The 23,392-nt window shown below is 44.3% G+C and overlaps 1 protein-coding gene across 1 annotated transcript; it reads right to left on the bottom strand.

Moving 5' to 3' along the window:
- Positions 1-5,323: 5,323 nt before the first annotated feature.
- FDX1 (ferredoxin 1) lies at positions 5,324-22,332 on the bottom strand. Its single transcript, XM_080580592.1, has 4 exons — positions 21,978-22,332; positions 16,337-16,461; positions 12,469-12,598; positions 5,324-7,843 (listed from the first exon to the last, which is right to left on the bottom strand). Exons 1-4 carry the CDS (start codon positions 22,148-22,150, stop codon positions 7,729-7,731), a joined length of 543 nt encoding a protein of 180 aa, XP_080436718.1. The 5' UTR covers positions 22,151-22,332; the 3' UTR covers positions 5,324-7,728.
- Positions 22,333-23,392: the final 1,060 nt, after the last annotated feature.

Raw genomic sequence — 23,392 nt, forward strand, 5'->3', positions numbered from 1 at the left:
TTCCTTCTCCTCAGCACTGGTGAGGCCACACCTGGAGTGCTGGGTCCAGTTCTGCCTCCCCAGTACCAGAGAGACCTGGGCATACTGGAGAGAGCCCAAGGCAGGGCCACCAGGATGATGAAGGCACTGGAGCATCTCTGCTGTGAGGAGAGGCTGGGAGAGCTGGGGCTGCTCAGCCTGGAGAAGAGGAGGCTCAGGGGGATCTCATCCGTGTCCCTCAATCCCTGAAGGGAAGGTGCAGAGAGGCCGGAGCCAGGCTCTGCTCAGCGGTGCCCAGTGCCAGGACAGGAGGCCATGGGCACAGCCGGGCACCCAGGAGGCTCCCTCTGAACTACTTCCTTCAAAGCTTGTGCAGCCCCTAACAGAGGTAAGAGGGGCCAAAGCCAGAAAATGAGCATGACAACATAGCAGTGAAGTCTTGAGCTGTTCCTACTCCCTTTTCCCATTGTCTCTGTCAGCCGGGTTTCATGGAAAGACCTTTGGGGGGGGGGGGGAGCCACTGGGTGCCCAAAGCAACCCCCCTCCCCAGAATCTGTAGTGACCTGTCCGCTCTCTATCCTGACCGCCTGGTGCTCTGTTTGTTTTATTTCTGTCACCAGCTGAGCCGCTGGGATGCCAGGCATCACGGCTACTCGCAACACAGGGGAAAACTGAAGAATTTAGCAATTAACCAAAACTAGCAGAGTTTGCATTTCATACAAATATTGACTTGTGTAATAAAAAGGAAAATTTTGCAGGATATCCAGTGTCTCTCTGATGAAAAAACACAGTAAGTACATAAACCAAGCAGGAAAAAAGAGCAAAGTGGGCACGTGTAAGTCGTGGGATCTGAGTAAGGAGGTGGAGAAGACGAGGCAGGAGCTGCATAGGACTTATGAGAGGAGAGGTCTGGGAGCTCAGTGCGTGGACCAGCAGGACCTGGCCGGGCGGTTTGTTTTTATATGTAAAGAATCAGCGTGCTTTGGAAGGAATAGCGCAGCTTTCACTTCTGAAATAGCACTGTGACTTATATCAAATGTAATTTGTTTCAACATTTTTGCTAAGCCAAAACATAGTGGTCTGTTTGTTTTGGAGAGGTGGGAAGCAAGCCGCGAGGACAGTCTGAAGGCTCTTTTTCTTCCCTCGTTGGATTTGGGTCAAGTGTTTACAGATTCAGGTCAACTCTCAGAGGAGCAGCCACTGAAATTTGCTCCCAGGAATGAACTCCTTAAATAACACAGGTTTCCTTCCAGGCTTGGAGGTGATCACAATTTTTCAGCTCGTTCCTGTGTTTCTGAATGCACTCCGTATTTGAAGGAGAAGAAAAAGCTGCAAGGTTCTGGTAAATAATGCCTCATTTTGGGAGCTGTTAGCCAGCAGCTTGCAGGATGCAGTGTGACAGCACAGGGCAGGTACACGAGCAACGGGAGCACCACAGGGCTTGGAGCTGGCGTTCATCTTTCACTTGCTAGCAAAACACTGGGGGAATTATTTTGCCAGAGAGTAGGAATTTCTGGCACCTGACTCTTGGAGGAAGGCTAACGTTACAAAATTCTGGGATCTAGCGCCTGGAGCTTCAGCTGGAAGGAAGCAGAAATGTATTAAATCCGTTATTTATGGTGAATGCAGTGCTTTATGGTAAGCCAGGAGCGGCCCAGAGCTGGTCAGTTGACAGCACTGAGTAACCACTTACATAAGCAGTGAAACGCCGCAGCAAATACCCTGCGGTCGCTCCGTACTTTTATTCTAAGAATTAATTTCCCTTGCCGGGTAATTTGTTTTCCCCCTTTGTTTCTGTGTGCCTCTGCAAAGGTCTCCGGTGTCTTGTGCCTCCTTTCAGTACCTCTGAAAATAAGTACTCTAGCAGGCAGAACGGGATGGAAACTCTCCACATCCTGCTTACCGGGGGTAAATACTTAACTAGACGCAATGCGGTGGAGCACAAAGACCGGCGGTGGGGCTGCAGGTCAGCTCACGCTGCCCAGGAGCCCGCAGTCTGTTCTCAAAGGACTTTGAGCACCAGTGCTCTGGCAAGCTGACCTGAAATCCAGCTGGGACGGGAAGGTCACACAGCCCTCTTACCCCCCGCGGCACCAGCTGAGGCTGCCAGCCCAGAAGCCTCGTCCGTCTGTCCTGCCACAACCACGTCTGCACGTCCCCACCAGGGACATGGGCAGGTAGGAATCTGTTGCGTTCTCCAGGAACTCCTTGATCCTTTGAATTTCAGCAGGATTACTTGGATTTTTAAAATTAAAAAACATTTTGTTTTTGTATTTTTTCTCCATGAGAGCCTCCCAAGCAATGCCCAAATGAGGGCTGCTTGGGTTGGAATTATACTCGTTGTGCACAGCACTCATACGTTTTGCCTAATTTTCTGACAAAAATCCAATGACTGAGATGATCATAACAACTCAATTAGGCCAGAAGAAGACAAAAAAAGTGCTGAAATCTGAAGCAGAAATGCTCCTGCTCCAGCCCTCCCTGCTGAGCTCCGCTCCTGACAGACATCAGGCCCCTGGCACCAAACCACAACCTGAGCGAGCCTTCCCCCTCGCTCCCAGCTCCCATATGCCTGGTCTCTATGACACCATTTGTTTTCTTTTACAGCTCTTTTCCTCTGTTGTTCAACATTCCTCCGAGATGAGACCTTCTACCTTCATCCCCGGCCAAGCCCCACCGCCAGCTCCCTGGGTGGTGCGTGGCTGCTCGCCCCTAGATCCAAGAGGCCGCAGCTGCAGCGCGTGGTGAGCCCGCGTCGGCGCTCCTGCCCTTCCTCCCCGCCTGTCAGAGCTTTCTAGGAAGGCAACGTCCTTCTCCCAGGTGGCCACCAGCAAACCCCACGAGCACTCACCCGACCAAGAGCAAGCCCTAGCCTGCTGTGAAGCTCTGCAGAGCTGGGGGTTGGTCTCTTCTCGCAGATAACCAGTGATAGGACTAGAGGGAATGGCCTCAAGTTGTGCCAGGGGAGGTTCAGGTTGGAAATGAGGAGACATTTCTTCTGAGAAAGAGCAGTCAGGCACTGGGACGGGTTGCCCAGGGAGGTGGTGGAGTCACCGTCCCTGGGGGTGTTCAAGGAAAGGTTGGACGTGGTGCTTAGGGACAGGGTTTAGTGGGTGACATTGGTGGTAGGGCATGGTTGGACCAGATGATCTCGGAGGTCTTTTCCAGCCTTAATGATTCTATGAAGGCTCCTCCTTATGACCACACAAGAGCAGAGGCACAGTAGCCTCACCAGAAACACCACAGACACGTCTATGGTGGCTACAGGCATCCGAGCTGGCACCACCACAACCAGCACGCACCCGAAAGCTGCGGCTGTGCTGGGCTCACAGGCATGCCTGCCCCGACACCAGACTGGTAGCTCGGTGCTGCTCCCATTCACCACCTGGGGTCAGCACCAGCTGTGGGAATTTCAGACCTGTTTTCAGGACAGACATGCTCCAAGAGAGCCAGAAACAAAAAAGTAAATGTCAGGAAGGTTGTACCAAGCGTGTGTTCAAAACCCTTGATCCTTCTCATCTCTAGCAGATGCGAGATGCATCCCACTGCCTGCTTGGGCTTTGTGCTTTGGGAGGCTTGAGGAACGAGGGATCACGGCGCTGGCAGTACTGAAGCATGTGGGCAGTGTTAGATAACGCTCAAAATCACTTTGCTGCTGCTGGGCTGAGGTCAAGGGAGCTTCCAGAGCTGTGGAAGGGACCCCCCGAGATGCTTCTCCACACACGACGAGGCCACTGCTTTAAAGTTTGCCCCAGTTGCAAATGCTACATCAGCGGTGGTCAGAAATTACTTGTAACAAGACCTTTAGAACTGGGACTGGTCCACATCAAAAGACACACATTTAACTTCATTTAAAAAGGTGGTGGTATCCAGTATGCTAGAAAATAAATCTCAAAAGTTCCTTTTACTGCCTGTTACTTACATACAGCGTGCACTTCTTGCCGCTCTGCTGGCAGCACAGGGGGAGAGAGGAGAGCCGAGGCATTCCCGGCTGGATACGAGGCCACCCACGGAGACAACAGCCCCGCTCCTTGTCTTTGCACGATGCAGGAAATCCCCGTTCCCCCTTCGTATCTTTTCGGATCATTTGAGGAGAAATTGTTATGAGTCATCTACAGCAGCTGCAGCTTCTTCCTAATGTTTTCTGCTGTTCGATGCCTTCATGACTCAGCTCGAGTTTCTCTTCTTCCCCCTCCTCGAGATTTACTTCTCCTTTTTCCTCCCAAGGGATGAGGATTTCTTGGTCTATTTTCATACCCCGCACTGTCCTTTCCATGGGCAAAACCAACTCAGGCTGTAGGGTCTCCCCCTCACCCTAGCTTAGACAAGCACGTGGGGGAAGCACTGCCCCTTTCGCTGCTGCCTTTTTGGACCTGGTCGTTTCAACTTGCCCCCAGCGTGAAGTGAGTATGGACGTAGCTGCCTTCAATTTTTTGGAGCCCTGTAGCCAAATTGGTGAACTTACGATTTAGGAGTTCTTCTTACTGAAAAGAGTAACAAACTTACCTGTAGGATTTGCTTTTTCCTTTGGTGGTGGCAGCCTGCAGTCCACACGACGACAACTTTCCCTGGCAGGACTAGATGAAGTGGTGTGAAAGCGGGAGTCACCTCCTTCCCCTGAGGCATGCTGCCGAGCACTACCAGGAACAGAACCCCACAAGCACACAAAGTGTCTGAGAAACGGGGAGAGGGGACTGCTGCCGCCAGCTTCCCCGTCCCCAACAGAAGCCGGTAGGACCCCCAGCCTGGCCGGGCTGCGAGGGGCTGGGGAAGGGACACCATCTCCAGCCCCAGACAAGCTCCCCACCTCGCTCAGGAGGGCAGCAGAGATTACCGGACCTTTCCTTTTGGCTGAGGATGGTTTTGGCCCAGCTTTCTCTCGGAAGCAAAGAAACCCGAAGGGCCTTTCTAGTCCGAGACACCAAACAGAAGCTGCAGGAATCAGAAGGCAGTTTCCCCACTGCTAGTGAAACCACGATCTGTTTCTACCCCATGCCTTCTACCGTAGGCACATGCTGAAGCACATAAGGAAGCTTAGAAACAGAGGGAACAAAGTCAGTTCTGATTTTCTCCTCATTTTTGAGGGGACTAGAGACAGGAGAGACCCGTTGAGTCAATGTTTTAACACAAAGTGTGTGCGTTTAGCAAGCCAGTTACCCGTCATCCTTATTTGGACAAGGAAGTAAATAATAAACATAGTTAACTAGCTTTGATGCTTTAATTGCCTGTCACTGAGCCGTTAATTCATATTTATCTGTGAATGTGCACCATTAACTGTGAAGTTTCATTTTACACCCAGAAGTGCATTCAAAGGGATGAAAAAAATCAATACAAACAAGGTGTGTCAAAGTAGTATAAAATAAGATTTATTTGCAAATCATTTTGACAATAAGGAAACAAGTATATCCTGGATGTACATCTTGGGGATTACATGACAGCTCTTTTGCCTTCTGAGATTTCCATTTATATGCACTATGGGACACCTCTAGAATTCAAAATGAGCTTTGAAGTGTCCTTTTTTTTTTTTTGCCTTGCTGTACTAAATAATTCCTTCCACAAGCACACTATGGGAGACTCAGAAGTCTTTTAACCAGAAACACACACACAACCATCACACGAAACACACAATGAAACCACCTTGGTTTACAAGGAAAACTTGCATGATAGCTGTTTCACATTTGTTTAACACCGTGTTAAGCACTTCAAGATTTTCCCACAAGGAGAAGTGCCGTGTGCTGTAAGTTTAAAAACAAACCAAAACAACAACAAAATAGCCACACAACCAAACACACCCCATCCCAAATGCCAGAGCTATACTGAAACCTCAGATTTATTTTCTCTCCTATGTAAGGACGTACAGTACATCTGGTTATGACCTGAGTTCTCTCTTGGAAGCTAAGGATCTGTGTCTCATGTAAAAAAAATAAATCAAAAATTCATTATTTAGTAAGAACTGCTGTATGTAAATGAACTCAGAATAAAGGCAACACAAACTGAGAGCCGATTTACCTTATGTGATGGTGGGAGGGGTAACCTCTAAACTCAGGTTACTCACAGCAGTTACAAAGGAAGCAGCAGTATCTTCAGAACACTTCTTCCATTTATTTCCACCTTTCTACCCAACCTCGTTCTCCTCATCTTTTGAAGTCAGGATATTTAAACTCTTAAGTCCTATTTTTAATTAGGTGAGATACCAAGTTGAGTTTTGAAACCGCTAACGATTAAGGTCTCTGAGCAGACCACATTAAGCATACCTTGCTTTAGGGGGAGGTCCCAAGTGATCACCACAAAACAAAGAAATACCTGCTCAGAGAGGAGATCAAGGATTCCAAACTACATCTATTACTTTCAATATAGTTCTAGAAAATATTTCTTTTCATAAAAGGTCCTTTTTTTTGCTTTATGAAGCTCAAAATAATTCCAATATTCAACACTGGATAGTATTTTTCCCCCTCTCCCATAAATATAATAATGCAAGAAAAGATGTCTAAGTGTCATTGTCACCAATTCAAATAAAGCATTAATGAATACAATAGATCATTCAAATGTGAATAAACATGATCTAGACATAAGAATATGCCCAAAATCGTAACAGTAACAACTACAATCTTCTATGATCTTCTATTGTATCAGTGACAGCCATTTCATTTAATTATTTTGGCCAAAGGAAAAAAAAAAAGAGAAACTAATAGAGTCTTAGAGACGTCGTTTCATTCTGCCCTACTTTAGAATGACAAAACCCAGACCCAACTGAAGGCTCTCGATCATCACTCCACGTGATATCCCACCACGGGGATCTCCTTACCCCTTCTGGGAAACCTAGTGCGTCTTTATGGAAAAAATGTACCTAGTCATTTCACATCAATCACTGAAATGATTCTGGGAGCAAGGCACAGAATCCAGGACTCTCTTCACGCTGAGTGCCTTAGCTAACATCAGACTGCCTCCTGAACAAGCTCAAAACAGGAAAAGCAAGAGACAATGATTCAGAACAAACATCATGTTGACAAACCCTGCTTTCTTCAACCCCGACTCAGCCATCCAAGCTTCAGAGAATGGCAAGAATTTGCACTCACCTCCTCTGGTTGTGCTCTCCCGTTAGACAGCTCCAAGCCTGTACTCTAAGCCATGTGGATCTCCACATCCGTGGCGTACCGCAGGGGTTAATCTGCAGGCGCCCACATTCTTTACTGGCCCCTAGATTTTATGATTTTAACAGTATTTCTGTGAGACAGAATTTGTCACATCTCTAAGGAGTTCCTAAAGTTTGTAAAATCCCTACCCTGAAAATCCACTATTTGCTAAGGAAGTATCAAAATTACTGAAAAAGTGAGTTAGTTCTGAGCACACCACCTTTAATGGCATCACTTAAAAAGACCCCGTGCAGTCTTACAAGTTGTGCTCTCTAACAGATCTAGGTCTGAAACCCAGCAATGCCCAGGGGTTTTAGAGGTCTTGCAGAAGTGATTCAGTTTTCAAACATCATTAAAGGATTTGGCAGATTAATATTATATGAAATCTGTAATACACTTGATAACATTTATAGTCCAATGATCGGTTAGAAGTATTATTGCATCTTAAGCGTAAAAATATAGGAGGTTCTATACAGAAAATTAAAATAGCATTAATCTAGTATTGATAGTCATATAAAATAACTCACAATTATGTAAGTTTCCATATTTAATTATACATTTAAAAATAAGTTATAAAAATAATTAAGCTTCTTTAAAACTCCTACGGTATCTTCTTTTAGGAGTTTTTACTCATATCTACTGATTGTCTAGCATCGGCAACAGCTTCTGGTACTCGAACAGTCATATCCTCCATTGATTTCTTCAAGCAGATCTGGCAGCCTAGACGTGATCTGTAAGGAAATAACATCGCCTTGAGCTCCAGCCAGTCATACATCTCACAGTACTTACAGCCAGCCCTGCTTCCCGGACATCCAGCCATCCCAAACACTTTGTGATCCAGAAACAGTCCCCTCGTGCACGGTCTTAATCAAGACCAGTAGTAAACTGCTTGCATCAGTGCAAAGATATGTGGCATTAGTCACGGTCACTGATTTCACTGATTGACATTCTTAGGTTACAGGCTTCAGCACGTTGGAAGTGGAACACCAAGTGCTTCACGCTTGCTGATGCAACACTGTGATGGTGACCCTTCCTTTTTTGGTGGTTCACAGTCAAGGGTAGGGACAGACACTTGATGTCCCAGGGGAATTCAGCATCTCTGAAGAGACAAAGGCAATTAATCTGAAGGACAACCTCAGTAAAAGCACAGCCTAACCCACCCAGGGTCTGAAGACAGCCTGAGAAAACTGAACGTGCACTTGAACAACGCACCTGACAGCTTAGGTTAACCGAATTTTTACAGCTTGTCAAAAAGCTACATACAACCTGACTGAGAGGAGATTAGGAACTTCTTTCCATTTCTATCCCTCGTATCTTTCTAAAAGCTCTTGTCCAAGTCAAACCTCCCCACCAACTTCTACCTGGAGTTCTAGACTTTTTTTCCTAATTATTTACAAGACAAAATTCTCATTTACCTCCTCTTAACATAGCTGCTGCCTAAGCAGGTATCTAAGAAGCAGCATCTTCCTATGACTAACATGGTTAAAAAAAAAAAAAAAGCTCTGTGATAAGGTAATGGAGAGTACACGTGAACCACATGGGACATATTAACTACCCTATTACATGTACAAACGATAGCTACAGGGTCTTTAAAATGTCTAAAATTTGATCTCTTCGGAACTCACTCCTTGCAGGCTTAACACAGTGTTTGCCAGAAATTACATATACTAAAGAAGCCTGCCAACTTTTTACCAGTTCATAAACAAAGAAGCAAACTACAGCTGAGGATAACTGGGTCAGGTTTTTAACATGACCAAGTGGATGATAACACACTGCGGAAACCCGAATATATCCTGACAAGCACGTTTATGATCCTACAAATTCACCGACCCAATCAAAACATTATGTTCACAGAAAGAAGTGAATTAATGCAGTCTGTGTGTTGGGTAAGACAGATAGAAGGAACTTTAAAAACGTATTTAATCTCAATAATCACTACATTATTACACAATGAATCCTCTCTTCCAGTTTTGCTTCTTTAGTCCAGCAACGTGCAGTGTCTTTCTTTGCTGTTTTAACATTGGAGTCTAAGGCTTACCCCCAGCTTTTTAAAGGAACTCAGCTAATTTAACATATACGCGTTCATTTTTAGGAATACCTAAGTGTTAGCAAGGATGTACAATATTCCATGTCACCAGCTGAATAATAATTTAATCAGGAATGTAGTCAGAGAGATCATAAAGAAGATACCACATTAATATGTGCACAGAACTCTTTCAAGCACGTAGAGAGCAACTGTTAAAGATCCTGGCTGAGTGCTACACCTGAAAGCAGTGTAAGTGACTGTATGCATCAGCTTCAAATTATTGTAATATATGCATAAATATATATTTTAGCAGAAGACTTCAACTTGTGAATATGCAAGCGTAAAAGTATCTTTAAAAATTAATCCCCTAGAGAGATGCAATTTACGATACCTGTTTGCAAGGCTTAATTTGGCTCAAATTTCTGTTTTTCAGTTAGAACCAAAGCTAACTGCATATGTACACTGCAGTGTTGACAACAGAGTTAACTTAATTTGAAATAACACTCTTTTTTTGAGCCTGCTACAGGATAAAACAAAGCACTAGGTAGAGCTAAATAACACTGTGACAAACAAACTACCTTCATCCACAGCATTTGCAATTTGATAGACCTTTAACCAGATTCCCCCCTCCCCTGACAGCCTAAGAAGTTTGGACATCCCCTCTCCCCCCCAGTAAAAGAAAGAATGATTTCGTTAATTCCTGCATGAAAGCCATTCACCCTTAACCATTTCAATGGGCCTTCCCTTTACTTCTTCTCATTCTATTTTTTTTCTTTAAAGAGGCAGGAAGTCAGAGTTGTACAAATACAAAGATACACTTAATCCCTATTTTGTCATGTAATAGTATTTTCTGGTTTCCTAACTGGTCCTACCTCATATTGCTGATCCATTTACTTTTTTTAAAAAACAAACAAACCAACAAACAAAAAACTTGAAACCAACATTCCTGGAAAGGCTTAGCTAGCTGCCATCCCGTTTCAAGTATGCAGTTACCACTGTTCCACCTGCCTCTCCATATGCATTAATCTGCATCTATTAACACCAAATTTTGTTTCCCATCACTCAACCACGTAAGATCCTTCTAGGTGCTGTCACAGCCAGTTTCTGACTTTACTGCAGAGTAACACAATACTGTACACGAGTTTCGTCATCTTACTCTTCATCTCTTCTCTCGAGTCATTCACAAACATGACCACTACGTAAAATCTAGCACAGATGACTTTGAGATCACACTGGTGATTTAGGTGTTTTAAGCCAACTAACTAAACCTCACGGGCAGTAGCTCAGCAGTGTCTTACTGAGTTCCCTTAGAACTCCTGGGTGAATACCACCTAGCCCTTCCCATTTGTTCCTACATCTTTATTTGCTGTAGTACCTCTTCCACGGACACATCAGTTAGACACAGATCTTTCAGGAAGTTCCCTGAAAAGAAAGCTTCCAGTGCACAGACATCCTGTAACATCTCCACTAAAAAACAATGGGAAAAAAAAAAGAAAACACCTTTGTTTTTACATATCTATTTATAAGTGCACCTTCTACATCACCTATTAGTTCTTCACAAAGACAACCTTTCTGCTTCTGATTAGCTGAAACAGCCTGCTAAAAACTAGAAAAAATATTCTTGTTTCTCATCTATTTTTTTCTTCAGTATTCTTTTTAAACATTTAATTTGCCAGGGTTTACTTTCCCCCCTCCCCTCTCATATTCTTACTTTCAGGAACCTCCATTATATTGCAGTTATTCAAAACGATTTTGTTTTAGCCTTTCTAATCATTCCCTCATTTTATGAGGCATTAACTTTCACAGCAGCTGCTAGCTGAAACCCTTCCAGTTCCAGAGAGTCACTGACAAGAAAAAAACTTTTATCCTCAGACTTATGACAGAGCATGGCAGTACATCTCCATTGCAAAGCTTTGTATCAGCACGAGACCAGGGAAGCTATGGCAAACGTGAGAATCACTTAAAGCACTCTCTTCCAGAAAAGTCTTCCTCTCACACACATAAAAGATCCCGGGCCGCAAGGAAGAACACATGATGTTAGGAAAACCTGACACAAGTAGCATGTGCCTTCAGAGGGTCTAAAACTTAACTCAGTCTGAAGAAATTTGAGAGAAAATAGTGTTTAAACAGAGAGCTCTGGCTTTCCACTGTTTTTCAGTTCTTCAGTAAGACACCCTTGCTTTAAACCTTTAACTAAAAGATGGTTGAAGAAAAAAAAATGAAGCTGAAACAGGTTCTCAGCTTTACTTATTTGCCTTCACAACCTCCTAAAAAGTTAAGATCTGGCTGAAATTCAAGAAAGTGTACCCTTACAGAGAAAACATTTGTCCAGGATTCCCATTGTTAGTATAAGGAGATAAATGAGCTAATTCAGAATACTTCTTTGCAGAGACATTAAAAAATAAACGCTATACCGGCCAGGTATACAGCCCTCTGAAACCACTGCAAAGATTCTCAAAGACTTCCAACACGCAGTTGTTTTGAAACCTGAAGGAAATGTCTTAAGAAACCTCTCGGTGTAGCTGCCTATAGCTCCCGTGGCTATATTCTACGATACAGGCTATGTGCACACCAGCAAGCAGTGCAGCCCCCTAGGAACAGGCGTGCGGAGTGACGAGGTCTGTGACAAGGCTGTGACTCCCATGTCAGAAGGCATGTGACAGCGGGGAGCTGCAGAACAGAAGGTTACTTCACTAGCACGTAAAAAAAATAGCATTGAAAAAACAAAGAGGTTGTGGAATGTCCCTCTTCGGAGATCTCCAAAAGCCACCTGGACGTGGTCCTGGGCAGCCTGCTCTGGGTGTTCCTGTTTGAGCAGGGGTGGGACCAGATGGCCTCCACAGGGCCCTTCCAACCTCAACCATTTTGTGGTTCTGTGAAAAGAAGATCTGACCCAAACTAAAATGCTAATGTAAAAATATCCATAAAGTACATTGACTGGATACACACTGATGGAGACAGAAAACAGAAGGGAAACAAGAACAAGGAAATTCACATACACGAATGCACTGGCAAAGTTTCTGGTGAAGGAACTGGGGTTTTGGTCACACTTCCGTATCTGATGCTTCTGCATCAGACAAAAGAGCAAGCGCTAGAAACTGCTACTCTTCAGTTTACAAAAACTGACAGTATTGTCATGAATATTTCATCAACTGTACTGACATCAGTATGAATTCAGAAAAACAACAGCTAAACTTGCCGGTCGTATCCATGTAACAGAATCCAGCTATTCATTAAAAGCTGATTAAGGTATTCTACGAATACTGGACTGCCCCATCCGCAAACCCTCCTTTCTGTTCTTTGATGTAGGGAAGCATTAGGGTGCCTTACGTTTCTGTGAGGCCGTATGCCAGGTCTAACATGTCCATCTCTTCATCAGTAATTGCATCTAGCTTCTCAAATATGTGGTCTTCAAAGATTAAATGGCAAGTCGAACAGGCTAACGTTCCTTCACACGCACCTAAAGAAAATAGCAAGGTAACAGAAAACTCAAATTCCAAATTACTGTATTTCAGAAGAATTGCTTCATATATATATATGTTTATATATATATATATATATATATATATATATATATATATATATATATAGGTTTTAGCTACTTAAGTAAAGAGGGGGATTCATCATCAGATCATAAGAACCACACAGAAAGCACTGTGCTGTTACACTTCATAACAGTATCAGTAGCACATATTCAAAGCAAGCATGATGCTGTACTAGAAGATCCAGTATCATGTCTTCAAGTACATAAAAACAAATGTGGAAAAATAATTTAATAAAATGTAAAAGGCTGAATAATGTAAACGTTGTCACATCAACAATTTAAGTGTCTAAATGTTGGGGAAAATAGTAATAAGTAAAAAATAAGTTAAAAAAATCACACCAACCATTGTGTTTAAACAGTGAAAGGTGTTTTTGCAGTTGTATAGCCAGCAGCAGCAACTGAATCGAGTGCAGCTGAATCATACAACAGTTTTACAAAGTCTTAATGCACAGATACTTCTCTTTATTACTGCACGTGGGATGCCCCCTAGTGCTAGAAGTAAATAGGTAAGATTTACATTTTACATTTCTCCCTCATTATTTTGTCCCCTCTAAACACAGAACATAGTTTTGCATTATTCCATTGCATTATTCCCCTGCCCTAGTGTGATGCTTCATTATCAAATCATTATTGAAACAGGTGCAGCCTATGTTATAATTAAAGGTTGCTACAGTATGTCAAACATTTACCTTGGACATTATTTAGAGTTTACTGACAGCATTAGTTTTCCTCTCTACCACACTGCTTTAAAATGGCTGGTACTTAACACAAACTGAGAGAATATTAACTGTAGAATCCAGGCAGACTAGTCAAAAGCCTGTATGATACATTTAATAAAATGATACATAAAGCTAGTTATCCCAATGTTACAGGTTTTTATAACTCTTCTTCCCCAAATGTATACAACTCATAGCAAGATTCTGTAGAATTGTCTTAAAGATTATTACTAGCAGTGAAATGTATTCATACTTCAATAAAACATACCTCAGATTGCAAGCTGTAGTGCACTAACATACTTATTTTTTTCCTGTAACTGCTCCATGCTATGTATTAACTTATGCAAACTGTAATTCCATTTCCTGCTTTACTTTGCACTATTATTTCTTAAACTCATGTTCGTTTAAATACCTGTTCTGAAAGCCGGCTTTGCACAGTCTGAATCCTGTAACTTTCATGGAACTAACCACGGAAAGTCCAAAGTTTGACGGAATATAGACGTTTTATAACTTCCTCCTGTTTTGATTTTGAACAGACCTTGTACTGAGTTAGAATTCCACCAGCACATTGGCCTCCTTTACCCCTGTCCTTTTTATAAGCAGCAACCTTTCTGCTCTCCCCTGCGACGTGACATGTATCTGGTCGTTTCTTTCACTCAGCTCTCAAATACCACAGAAATTTCTGCTATAAAAAGGCAAACAACAAATTAAGATCACACGACAATACAGAAGTAACCTGACACTATTAGAAATACACCATTTGTGTGTTGCCTCCAGAACCTTTCAGCTCAGAAGAGCTTGCAGGTGGCATCTTTCATCTTTATAAAGAAATTTGTCCGAACAGCCAGGGATCAAGTTAGGAAAGCTAAAGCCCTCATGGAATTAAATCTGGCTGGAGATGTCAAGGGCAACAAAAAAAGCTTCTACAAGTGATAAAATGATAAATGTCATTTATCAGTCATGTCAGTGATAAAATGAAGGCTATGGAAATTGTGGGCCTTCTCCAGAAGGAAACGGGAGACCTGGTTACCCAGGATATGGAGAATTCTGAGGTACTTAATGACTTTCTTGCCTGTCTCCACCGGCAAGAGCTCCAGCCCCACTGCCCAACTCACAGAAGGCAAAGGCAGGGATTGCGAGAGTGACGAACCTCCCACTACAGAAGAAGATCAGCTTAGACCACCTAAGGAACCTGAGGGTGCCTAAGCCCACAGAACCTCATGAGATGCATCCAAGGATCTGGAGGGAACTGGCAGATGAAGTTGCTAAGCCACTGTCCATCATATCTGAGAAGTTGCGGCAGTCTGGTGAAGTTCCCACTGACTAGAAAAGGGGAAACCTAACCCCATTTTTAAAAAAGAAAAAAGGGGACAACCATGGAACTAACAGGCCAGTCAGTCTCAGCTCTGTGACCAGCAAAATCAGTTTCCTCCTGGAAAACATGGAAAACAAAGAGGTGACTGATGACAACCTACACAGCTTCACCAAGGGCAAATCCTGCTGCACGAATGTGGTGGCTTCCTATGTTGGGGTTACAGCATTGGTGGACGAGGGAAGAGCAACTGATGTCCTCTACCTGGACCTGCACAAAGTCTTTGACATTGTCCTTTACGACATCCTTGTCTACAGATTGGAAAGACATGGATTTGAGGGATGGACCACTCGGTGGGTAAGGAATTGGTTGGATGGTTGCACTCAGAATTGTGGTCAATGGCTCAAGGAACAAGTGGAGACCAGTGATGAGTGGAGTTCCTAGGGGGTCTGTATTGGGAACAGCTCTATTTAACATCTTTGTCAACGACGTGGACACTGGGATTGAGTGCACCCTCCGCAAGACTGGGGGTGACACTAGTTGGGTGGTGCAGTCGACACACTGGAGGGAAGGGCTGCCATCCAGAGGGCCCTGGAGAGGTTTGAGAAGTGGGTCTGTGCAAACCTCAGGAAGTTCAACAAGGCCAAGTGCAAGGTCCTGGATCTTGGGCAAACCCAAGCACAAATACAGGCTGGGTGGAGAGTGGATTGAGAGCAGCCCTGAGGGTGTTGGTTGGTCAGAAGCTCAACATGATCTGGCAATGTGCATTTGCAGCCCAGAAAGCCACCTGTGTCCTGGGCTGCACCAAAAGCAGCGAGGCCAGCAGGGTGAGGGAGGGGATTGTCCCCCCTGCTCTGCTCTTGTGAGACCACACCTGGAGCCCTGCGTTCAGCTCTGGGGCCTCCAGCACAAGAAGGACGGGAAGCTGTTGGAGCATGTCCAGAGGAGGGCCATGAGGATGATCAAAGGGCTGGAGCAGCTCTGAGATGAAGGACTGAGGGAGTTGGGGTTGTTCAGCCTAGAGAAGAGAAGACTCTGGGGAGACCTTACAGCAGCCTGCCAGTACCTAAATGGGCCGACAGGAAAGCTGGGGAGGGACTCTTTCTCAGGGGGTGCAGTGATAAGACAAGGGGAATGGCTTTAATCTAAAAGACGGTAGGTTTAGATTAGATGTTAGGAAGAAATTCTTCTCTCAAGAGGGTGGTGAGGCCCTGGCACAGGTTGCCCAGAGAAGCTGTGGATGCCCCATCCCTGGAGGTGTTCAAGGCCAGGCTGGATGGGGCTTTGGGCAACCTGGGCTGGTGGGAGGTGTCCCTGCCCATGGCACGGGGTTGGAACTGGGTGGTCTTTAAGGTCCTGTCCAACCCAAACCTTTCTGTGATCTTTCAGATTCCACCCTGATGGCACTCTGTCCATGTTGCCCTCCTTTAACACTCAAAAGCTCACCTCAAATAATTTGTTTAGAACTTGATCCAAAATATTCTATGTACCTGCAGGAAAATAACAGGGAAAAGAATCCAAATAAAGTCCACCTAGGTTTTACAAATAAACCCATAAATATTTTTGAATAAACCGGTAATACACCATTTCTTGACACTGAATACGGTATTCAAGGAATCTACTTACCAAAACCATCTATGTCTAGATTATTTTCAATAACAACATCCAGCAGTGAATCTCCAGGTTTTCCTTTGGCCGTTAGTTTTTCACCATCACGATTGATGAAGTGAACGGTTATTTTATCTTCTGAGCTGAAAAAGAAAAGTATGTAATAAAACCAAAGAAACAAATCAAAAATTGTTTAGACCTTTAAAAATTGATCGAATACTACAACAGAAACCAGCACCAACTGTAAGGGTGCAGAAACCCAAGGAAGTTACTGACTTTTACAAACTGTTATAGGTAGAGGCGTTCACTGCTGTACCTGAGACATGAAAACAACAAGAAAACCTTTCATTTGTGTTTTGTCACTAGAAGCTACGCAGAATCCCGATGCATCACCTTTCACCACAGAGAGTCAGAGCTATTTTATTTTAGGCACTCTATTTGCATTTTTGCCAAATAAAACAGTTAATTGCTTCTCTTCACACCTTTCTGGGGACTCTTGCTTTGCATTTACAAAATGTTGACTGTTCTCACCATTATCTGCTAGATCAACGTTAAGGTCTTCCCACTTCTGCTTAGAGTTTAAGGCATTCTAACTTATTAACTCCAAAATTTAATTCACTTCTCCTCACAATAATGGAAATACTCCAAAAGCATTCTGCTTTTTTGAGCGTGGGTTTTCTTAGGATTTCACTTTGTAAATATTTATTCTAGCAAAGGTCATTAAAATTTCAACATGGGCATCAAAAAAACAGGCTTCCTGCTTTGCTTTTCAGACAATTGTGTATATTTAAGAAAAATTTTCCCTCGTACTCTGCATAAAAATTTCTTAAGACTAACGTTTTTGATATGGAAAAAACAGGGATTTTTGGTGTTTCATGTTACGTTGTTTCACATGCAAAGCAAAAGGAAAGTTTTTAACATACTAGTAAATAAAATAGAGTTTGTTTGTTTAAACAGACTATTCTCTTTCTCACAGTAAGTAAGCAAAACAAGAAATACTTGTTGGGCAGACAGGGAAGAAATCTGCTAAGAGATGAGAGAGATATAGGGAAAAAAAAAAAGGAAGCTAATGCAACATCTTTATTTCAATGTGAAATCCATGTTTAAGAACAGCATGCTTGGTATTACCCTAACTCTTTTTAATAATTGTGGGCTTTGAGGGATCTATGACACGGAAAGCAGACAAGCTTGAAAATCTAGTCACCCCCTAGGAAACTCATAAGGAAACTCGTAAGACTGAATATGAAAACAAAAATTTAGAAGTGGCCTTACTGAAACATCAGTAGGTTGATTATTTTTGGAACCACCTATAAAAGAAAATGTAATTTTAGCAATTAAAGTTGAAGTCTGTTTTGAAAAACAAACACGTTTGTTGCTCCAGACTTAATGTACATGCCACAACTGGAAAGCAGCTGGCAGCAGGAGGTGCAGTGATTGCTCAATCCTAGACGTATCGTCCCGCAGCCCATTCTCTGGGAGACAGCCACGGGCTACTGTTAATTCTGAATTCATTTCAAAATGATAATCGATAATGAAGGGTTGACCTTGCAGATCTGCATGGCTCAACTGGAGCACGCACTACAATAAAATTCAGAAATCTTCGAAGATGTATCTTTACAAAATGTAATTAATGTCACACAGTCACACCTGTGATGTCACCAGAGCGCCTCCAGCAAGCCATCCTGAGGAGGTTTAAGCAGTAACCACTCTGCTCTTCTTCCCGCCCCTCTGTTCAGGTCACCACCTCCCACAGCACAACCCAGGAGATGGGCACCCACTTCTCAGACATGCTAGTGCAACATCCACCACCTTCACCAACCGTCAGCTTCACTGCAGGTTTAGGTCTGATGGGTTTAGATTGCATCCGGAAAGGTATAGGCTCCTATTCACACAGCCAAAGGAAACCACTAACAGTTTTTTGTTTTTTGGTTTTTTTTTTAAAGTTCTCCAAAAAGCTCTTCCAGAGCTAACTGAAACACCCTCTGATACACTGAAGTATTTCTGTCAATATGACAAACATGATCCTAACAGGAAACGCAGGTGTGCCTGCATTTATGGACATCCTCTGGCCATGGTAAGCACTAAATACTTGTTCAGTATCCAAAACACACCCTTTTCCTCTACTATAGGATAATGTGATCACCAGTAACATGGACCAGATAGCGAGATGTCTGGCCACAATCCTACGAGATGACAAGAACCTTTGTAAAAGGTAAGCCATCTTCCCCCCTAAGCCACTTTTCAAAACATATCTGAAACTATCTGTGACTACACTTTAATTTGGGATAACACCACAGCGTCACGAGAAGAACGGTCCTCCTGCCCCTCCTTGGCTCCTCGCATCGCCAGCATTCCCATGGTCACCCAGTAAACCACGGTGGCAAGAAGACGGGCTGAAAGCTGGCCTTCAGAGGCCTGCAGCCACACCAACATCACAACAGGGACACGGTCAGACCTACCCATTACAGCTGCTTAAAACAACTGTTACTGCAACTTTATGAGGAAGTTTCACGATCAGCTTAGGCTGAACTCTTTCTAACACACAAAGATGGTTTGGGGCATCCAAGAGCTTAGTGATATGGTTCAGTGGAGGACTTGTTAGTGTCAGGTCAGAGGTTGGACTCGGTGATCTTGGAGGTCTCTTCCAACCTAGATGATTCTGTGATTCTGTGATCCCCACTCTGAATTTCCCTTGGCATCATTCTTAGGCCAATATAACTGCAAGTGAACTCATTTTGCTAATCTGGCCGAAAACCAACCGCAAAAACGAAGTACTCTGAGCTAACCCAGCAAACGGAACTGACAGAAGGGCCACTGCCCACCACAAAATGAGAAACAGGAACGGGATCCCCCGTCCTGGAGCCACAACCTTAGACGAGCTCCAGCCAGCTGTGGAACAGCACCGTGGCTGTGCGCGCCCAACCGGTGCTGCATGCGGCAGGGGACAAGGGAAGCACCATCTTTAAGTCCCCAGTTTTTGTTAAAGAACGTTATGGGAAGTAATCTCTTCTGCAGGGCCTAATCCACTCGGGTTAATAACTGAAACTGAAATTTATTTGTGACAACATTAAAGATACCTTAGTCCTCCAGTAGGATCTGTTTTTCTGCTATTGCCACCTTCACTACTCTTCCCACAGCCAAAAAGTTTAATTCAAGAAGTGTAAGTCACCGAGGCTTTACTGTGCATGAGCCTGACTGGTGAAAATACTTTCAGAAATGGATGTACATAATAAATAATCAGGTCAGTCAGACATTCAAAACACACACTGTGCAGATCTTTTTGATGACTGGGAGATACCATTAAAAGAAAAACCACATCTACATGAAACGATATTTAGGGCTTATGAGTTTCAAGCAACATGGCTTTTGGCTACCCAGACATCGTTTGCATAGGGGGGTGGGAACCACACACACCATCCTGCAAAGTAGTCACAGAAAATTAATGTGAAACAAATGCCAGGTCTTGCGCAAGCATAAATAGCCTCAGGATTACCAGAAAGAACCAAACGTATTTTGTGTGATTTGCATAAAACATCCCAATTCATGCTTAGTTGAACCTTTTTTCTTTTCTTTTTTTTTTTAAGCTGCCTGTAAAATAAAATTCATTTCTTCACATGGTTGCCACAGTCCTATCACCATTGTTACCAACCTACACAAAGACACCCTAAATTAAGCATGCTGCAAACAAACTGAAGAGCACCAAAGAGCTGTAAGTGCTGTTCGCTGTCCCTCCTGTGCAAACAGGACACGTACTGCAAGAATACCTGACAGCCACCACTCCTCCCTTAAAAAAGGTGCCCTTCTGCATCTTCAGCCACTACTTCCAAGTACCATCTATATTCCTTCAAACAAACAATCAAAAAAAGATAACTGCATCCTTCTGCTGCACGTGGAGAAACCTACTCCATTATTTCCAGATTTTTTTGGTTCATTCAACAGCCCTAATTGCCAGCAGAATTTCATTAAATTATTACAGAAGTCTTAGAATATGGAAGTTACAAATCTGAACTAATCCTTAAACATGCAGCAATTACATGGTGACACCAAAAATACTGTCTAAATATCTAAACTGCTATAAAAATTCTTAGATAACTACTGTTCATCACAAAATGAAAGGTGGGGAAACGGGGAAGAAAACAGACTGAAGATACATAACAAAACTGGGAAGGAAAACATAATGTTTGATGCCCCACTGACCCCCTTTGGAAACCTCTGCTCACAAGAATCTCTTCCGCTGACAATTTTACCTGTTTAGGTCTTCATCCTCTAAACATAAATACAGGTAACTTTACATGTAAAAACAACGAGGAATGAATGTTTTTACTGGACTAACATTGACTATACAAATTTCAGGAACCAATTCAACCAATAAAGGTATGACGAGAGAAAAATAACTTGCACGTAAATTGAGGAACTACTCATGTATGAAAGAAACCAAAAGTTTTTTTTCCTTCCAAGTCATTTAGCTGGATTATAACGTATTATTTAAACAATACATTTGAAATGCTTGCTTGTGCGAACTCTTTTGCGGGTATGCTTGTGCAATGTGTGTGAACAGATGGCCGGTCTGTTTACAAGCCTGCATTCAGTCTGTGTGAAGGACCTGAGGGATTCTTGGTCTTATATAACAATTAGGTAAGGAAATGTCTTCCCTTTTCAGTAGACCATTTCATCTTATTTTACCCTGCTCAATAACTTAATATTTTTTTAGAGTTCTGACAATGTTTTTCAAAGTGTTTTTTTTTGTTTGTTTGTTTTGTTTTTTTCAGTGACCTCAAAATTAATGATGGTCTGGGCAGGTTAGTGGAGACCTATTTATTAAGGCATTAGAGTCACTCAGAGAAGCAACCTAAACAGGCACCATACACGCCTTGTACAGGAGTCCTGAACTACGAGGCTTGTTTGTCTCTCTGTATTAAAAGATTAAAAGTATCTGCTGGCACAAAGTGAAGAGCACCTACAGGAGCGTTTGTTTAAAACCAAACTGCTGAAAACGACTTTGATGGCGAGGGCACTACCCAACCCTCTGGAAACAGGCTAGGCTGCCCTGATGTTGGGCAGCCCACTGTGGGTTTTGTTCTTAGTCAGAGAAACTCCTCTGACAACCAAGTTAATTTACCTTTCAAAAGTGTATTTTAAATACTGCAAGTTACCTGCGGGCTCACACCTTTGGATACACAGGCTACAGTCTCGGAGGCCACGCATAAACAAGTTTCTGATTACGGGTAGTGTTGCAAATCTGTAGTCGTGGACTGTGCAATATTGGTGCCTACAGGGCTCGAGCATGCCACAGCACACGCTGAGGGCAGGAGGGGCCCTGCACATCTGTGTATGTGCTCCTCGGTAAAGAGAAACTGTACCACAAGCAGGGGAGATCTTCAGATCTGTGCTGCGCTTCCACCACCGATTTAGTCAACCTTACGAAATTAAAAAAAAAAAAAAAAAAAAAAAAAAAACAGAATACACCGGCCCCAAACCCCCTCACGGCCCCCTGAGCCCGGCCGGGGGTCACCAAGGGGCCGCCCCCTGACAGACGAAGCGCGGCCGGGCCCTGCCCCGAGCTCCTCAGGGCTCATCACGGACCGGGGGCGGGTGCCCGGGGCCGCCCCCGCCGCCCAACGATCGCTGCCCTCAGCCGTGCCCGCTCCGCCGCCCTTACCTGCGCGCCGCCCGGGCGGAGAGGCCGAAGGGCCGGGCCAACAAGGCAGCGGAGCCGCAGCCCGGCCTCGTCCCGGCTGCCGGCGAGGAGGAGAGGAGCCAGCGGCGGCAGGAGGAGGAGGCGGCGGCGGCGCGGAGAAGGCTGAGGAGGCGGGCGGGCGGCGGGGCCGCCATGTTGCGGTACGGAAAGGAGGCAAAGTCCCACTGCTGCCGCCGTCTACGGCGACTCTCGTAAGGGTTTACGCCGCCTGCGTAGCGCGCTGCCCGCCCACTGCTGACGGCGTCGAGAGGGGACGGCGCCACGGGAGCGGCGGGGGTTACGCAAAGTGCGCGGCGCTGCGCCGTAATGGTGCTGGGCGGCGCTCGCTGCACCGGCCGGCCCCTGAGGGTGGTCCCTCAGAGCCCGGCGTGTCCTCCTGTCGTCCCCGGCTGGGGCTGGGAGGGATTTCGAGGGTCTGCTGGCCCAAGGAGTTCTTATTAAATCCGCAATGGTGGTTTAAGAAACCTGGCGTGTGGCGGATGGGGATCTGTGGTTCTGGGCAGGGAAGAGGTGGTGGTGATGGTGATGTGGTGATGGTGTGGTGTGGTGATGGTGATGGTGTTGGTGTGGTGTGGTGTAGTAGTGGTGGTGGTGGTGGTGGTGATGGTGGGGTGGTGATGGTGGTCGTGGTGGTGATGGTTGGTAGTGATGCTGGTGGTGCTGTTGATAGTGTGGTGCTGGTGGGGTGATGGTGGTGATGGTGGTGGTGGTGATGGGTTGGTGGCAATGATGGTGGTGATGGTGATGATGGTGGTGGTGATGATAGTGTGGTGTTGGTGGGGTGATGGTGGTGGTGATGGTGGTGGTGGTGGGGTGGTGTTGGTGGCTCAGAGGTCTCAGCTGTCCCCTGGGCTGGCCACACAGGATCACAGAGAAGTTCCTAGGTCCTTGCTGCTGTTTCTTCTGGCAGAATATCAACTTCTAAATCCCAGGCAGCAGCAGAGGGACAGCAAAGCTATCAGAGGTTTTAGCAGGAGGAGAGCTCAAATATCAGTATGGAAATGTTGAGATTTCCTCAGCTGTACAGACCACACACAGACTTAAGTTGTCTCCCTGCAATATACATGTCGGCTTACAAGATTTGATTATGTTGTTAAGTAGATCATCCTAACATACTTAAATTGGAGAGTGAAAAAAGGAAAAAATACAGCATTTACTTTGAAATAATATTTTCAAACAGGAGTGGAAATAAATGGGGAAAAGGAAGAATTGTTTGCTTCTAGTGCTCTTAGGTACACAAGATTGTTCCTGATGCCTTAGGATTTCAGGAGTATATTTTTGTTGCATCAGAGTAAGATCAGTGAGGGAGATGACATTATACAATCTAATTTACACTGGTGTATTTTCTTTAAGTAAAGGAGAAGGTTGTGGTGGAA

Source organism: Anser brachyrhynchus (assembly GCF_964034855.1).
Source record: "Anser brachyrhynchus genome assembly, chromosome: 1".
Classification (NCBI taxonomy): domain Eukaryota; kingdom Metazoa; phylum Chordata; class Aves; order Anseriformes; family Anatidae; genus Anser; species Anser brachyrhynchus.

Bases quoted from the DNA above. Each gene is read 5' to 3' on its own strand.
- FDX1 (XM_080580592.1), bottom strand. From the start codon at position 22,150: ATGGCGGCCCCGCCGCCCGCCCGCCTCCTCAGCCTTCTCCGCGCCGCC. The intron at 12,599-16,336 runs GTAAGTAGATTC...TATTTTCTTTAG, and splicing joins TCTAGACATAGATGGTTTTG to GTGCGTGTGAAGGAACGTTA. The intron at 7,844-12,468 runs GTAAGGCACCCT...ATTTCCTTACAG, and splicing joins GCATACGGCCTCACAGAAAC to ATCACGTCTAGGCTGCCAGA.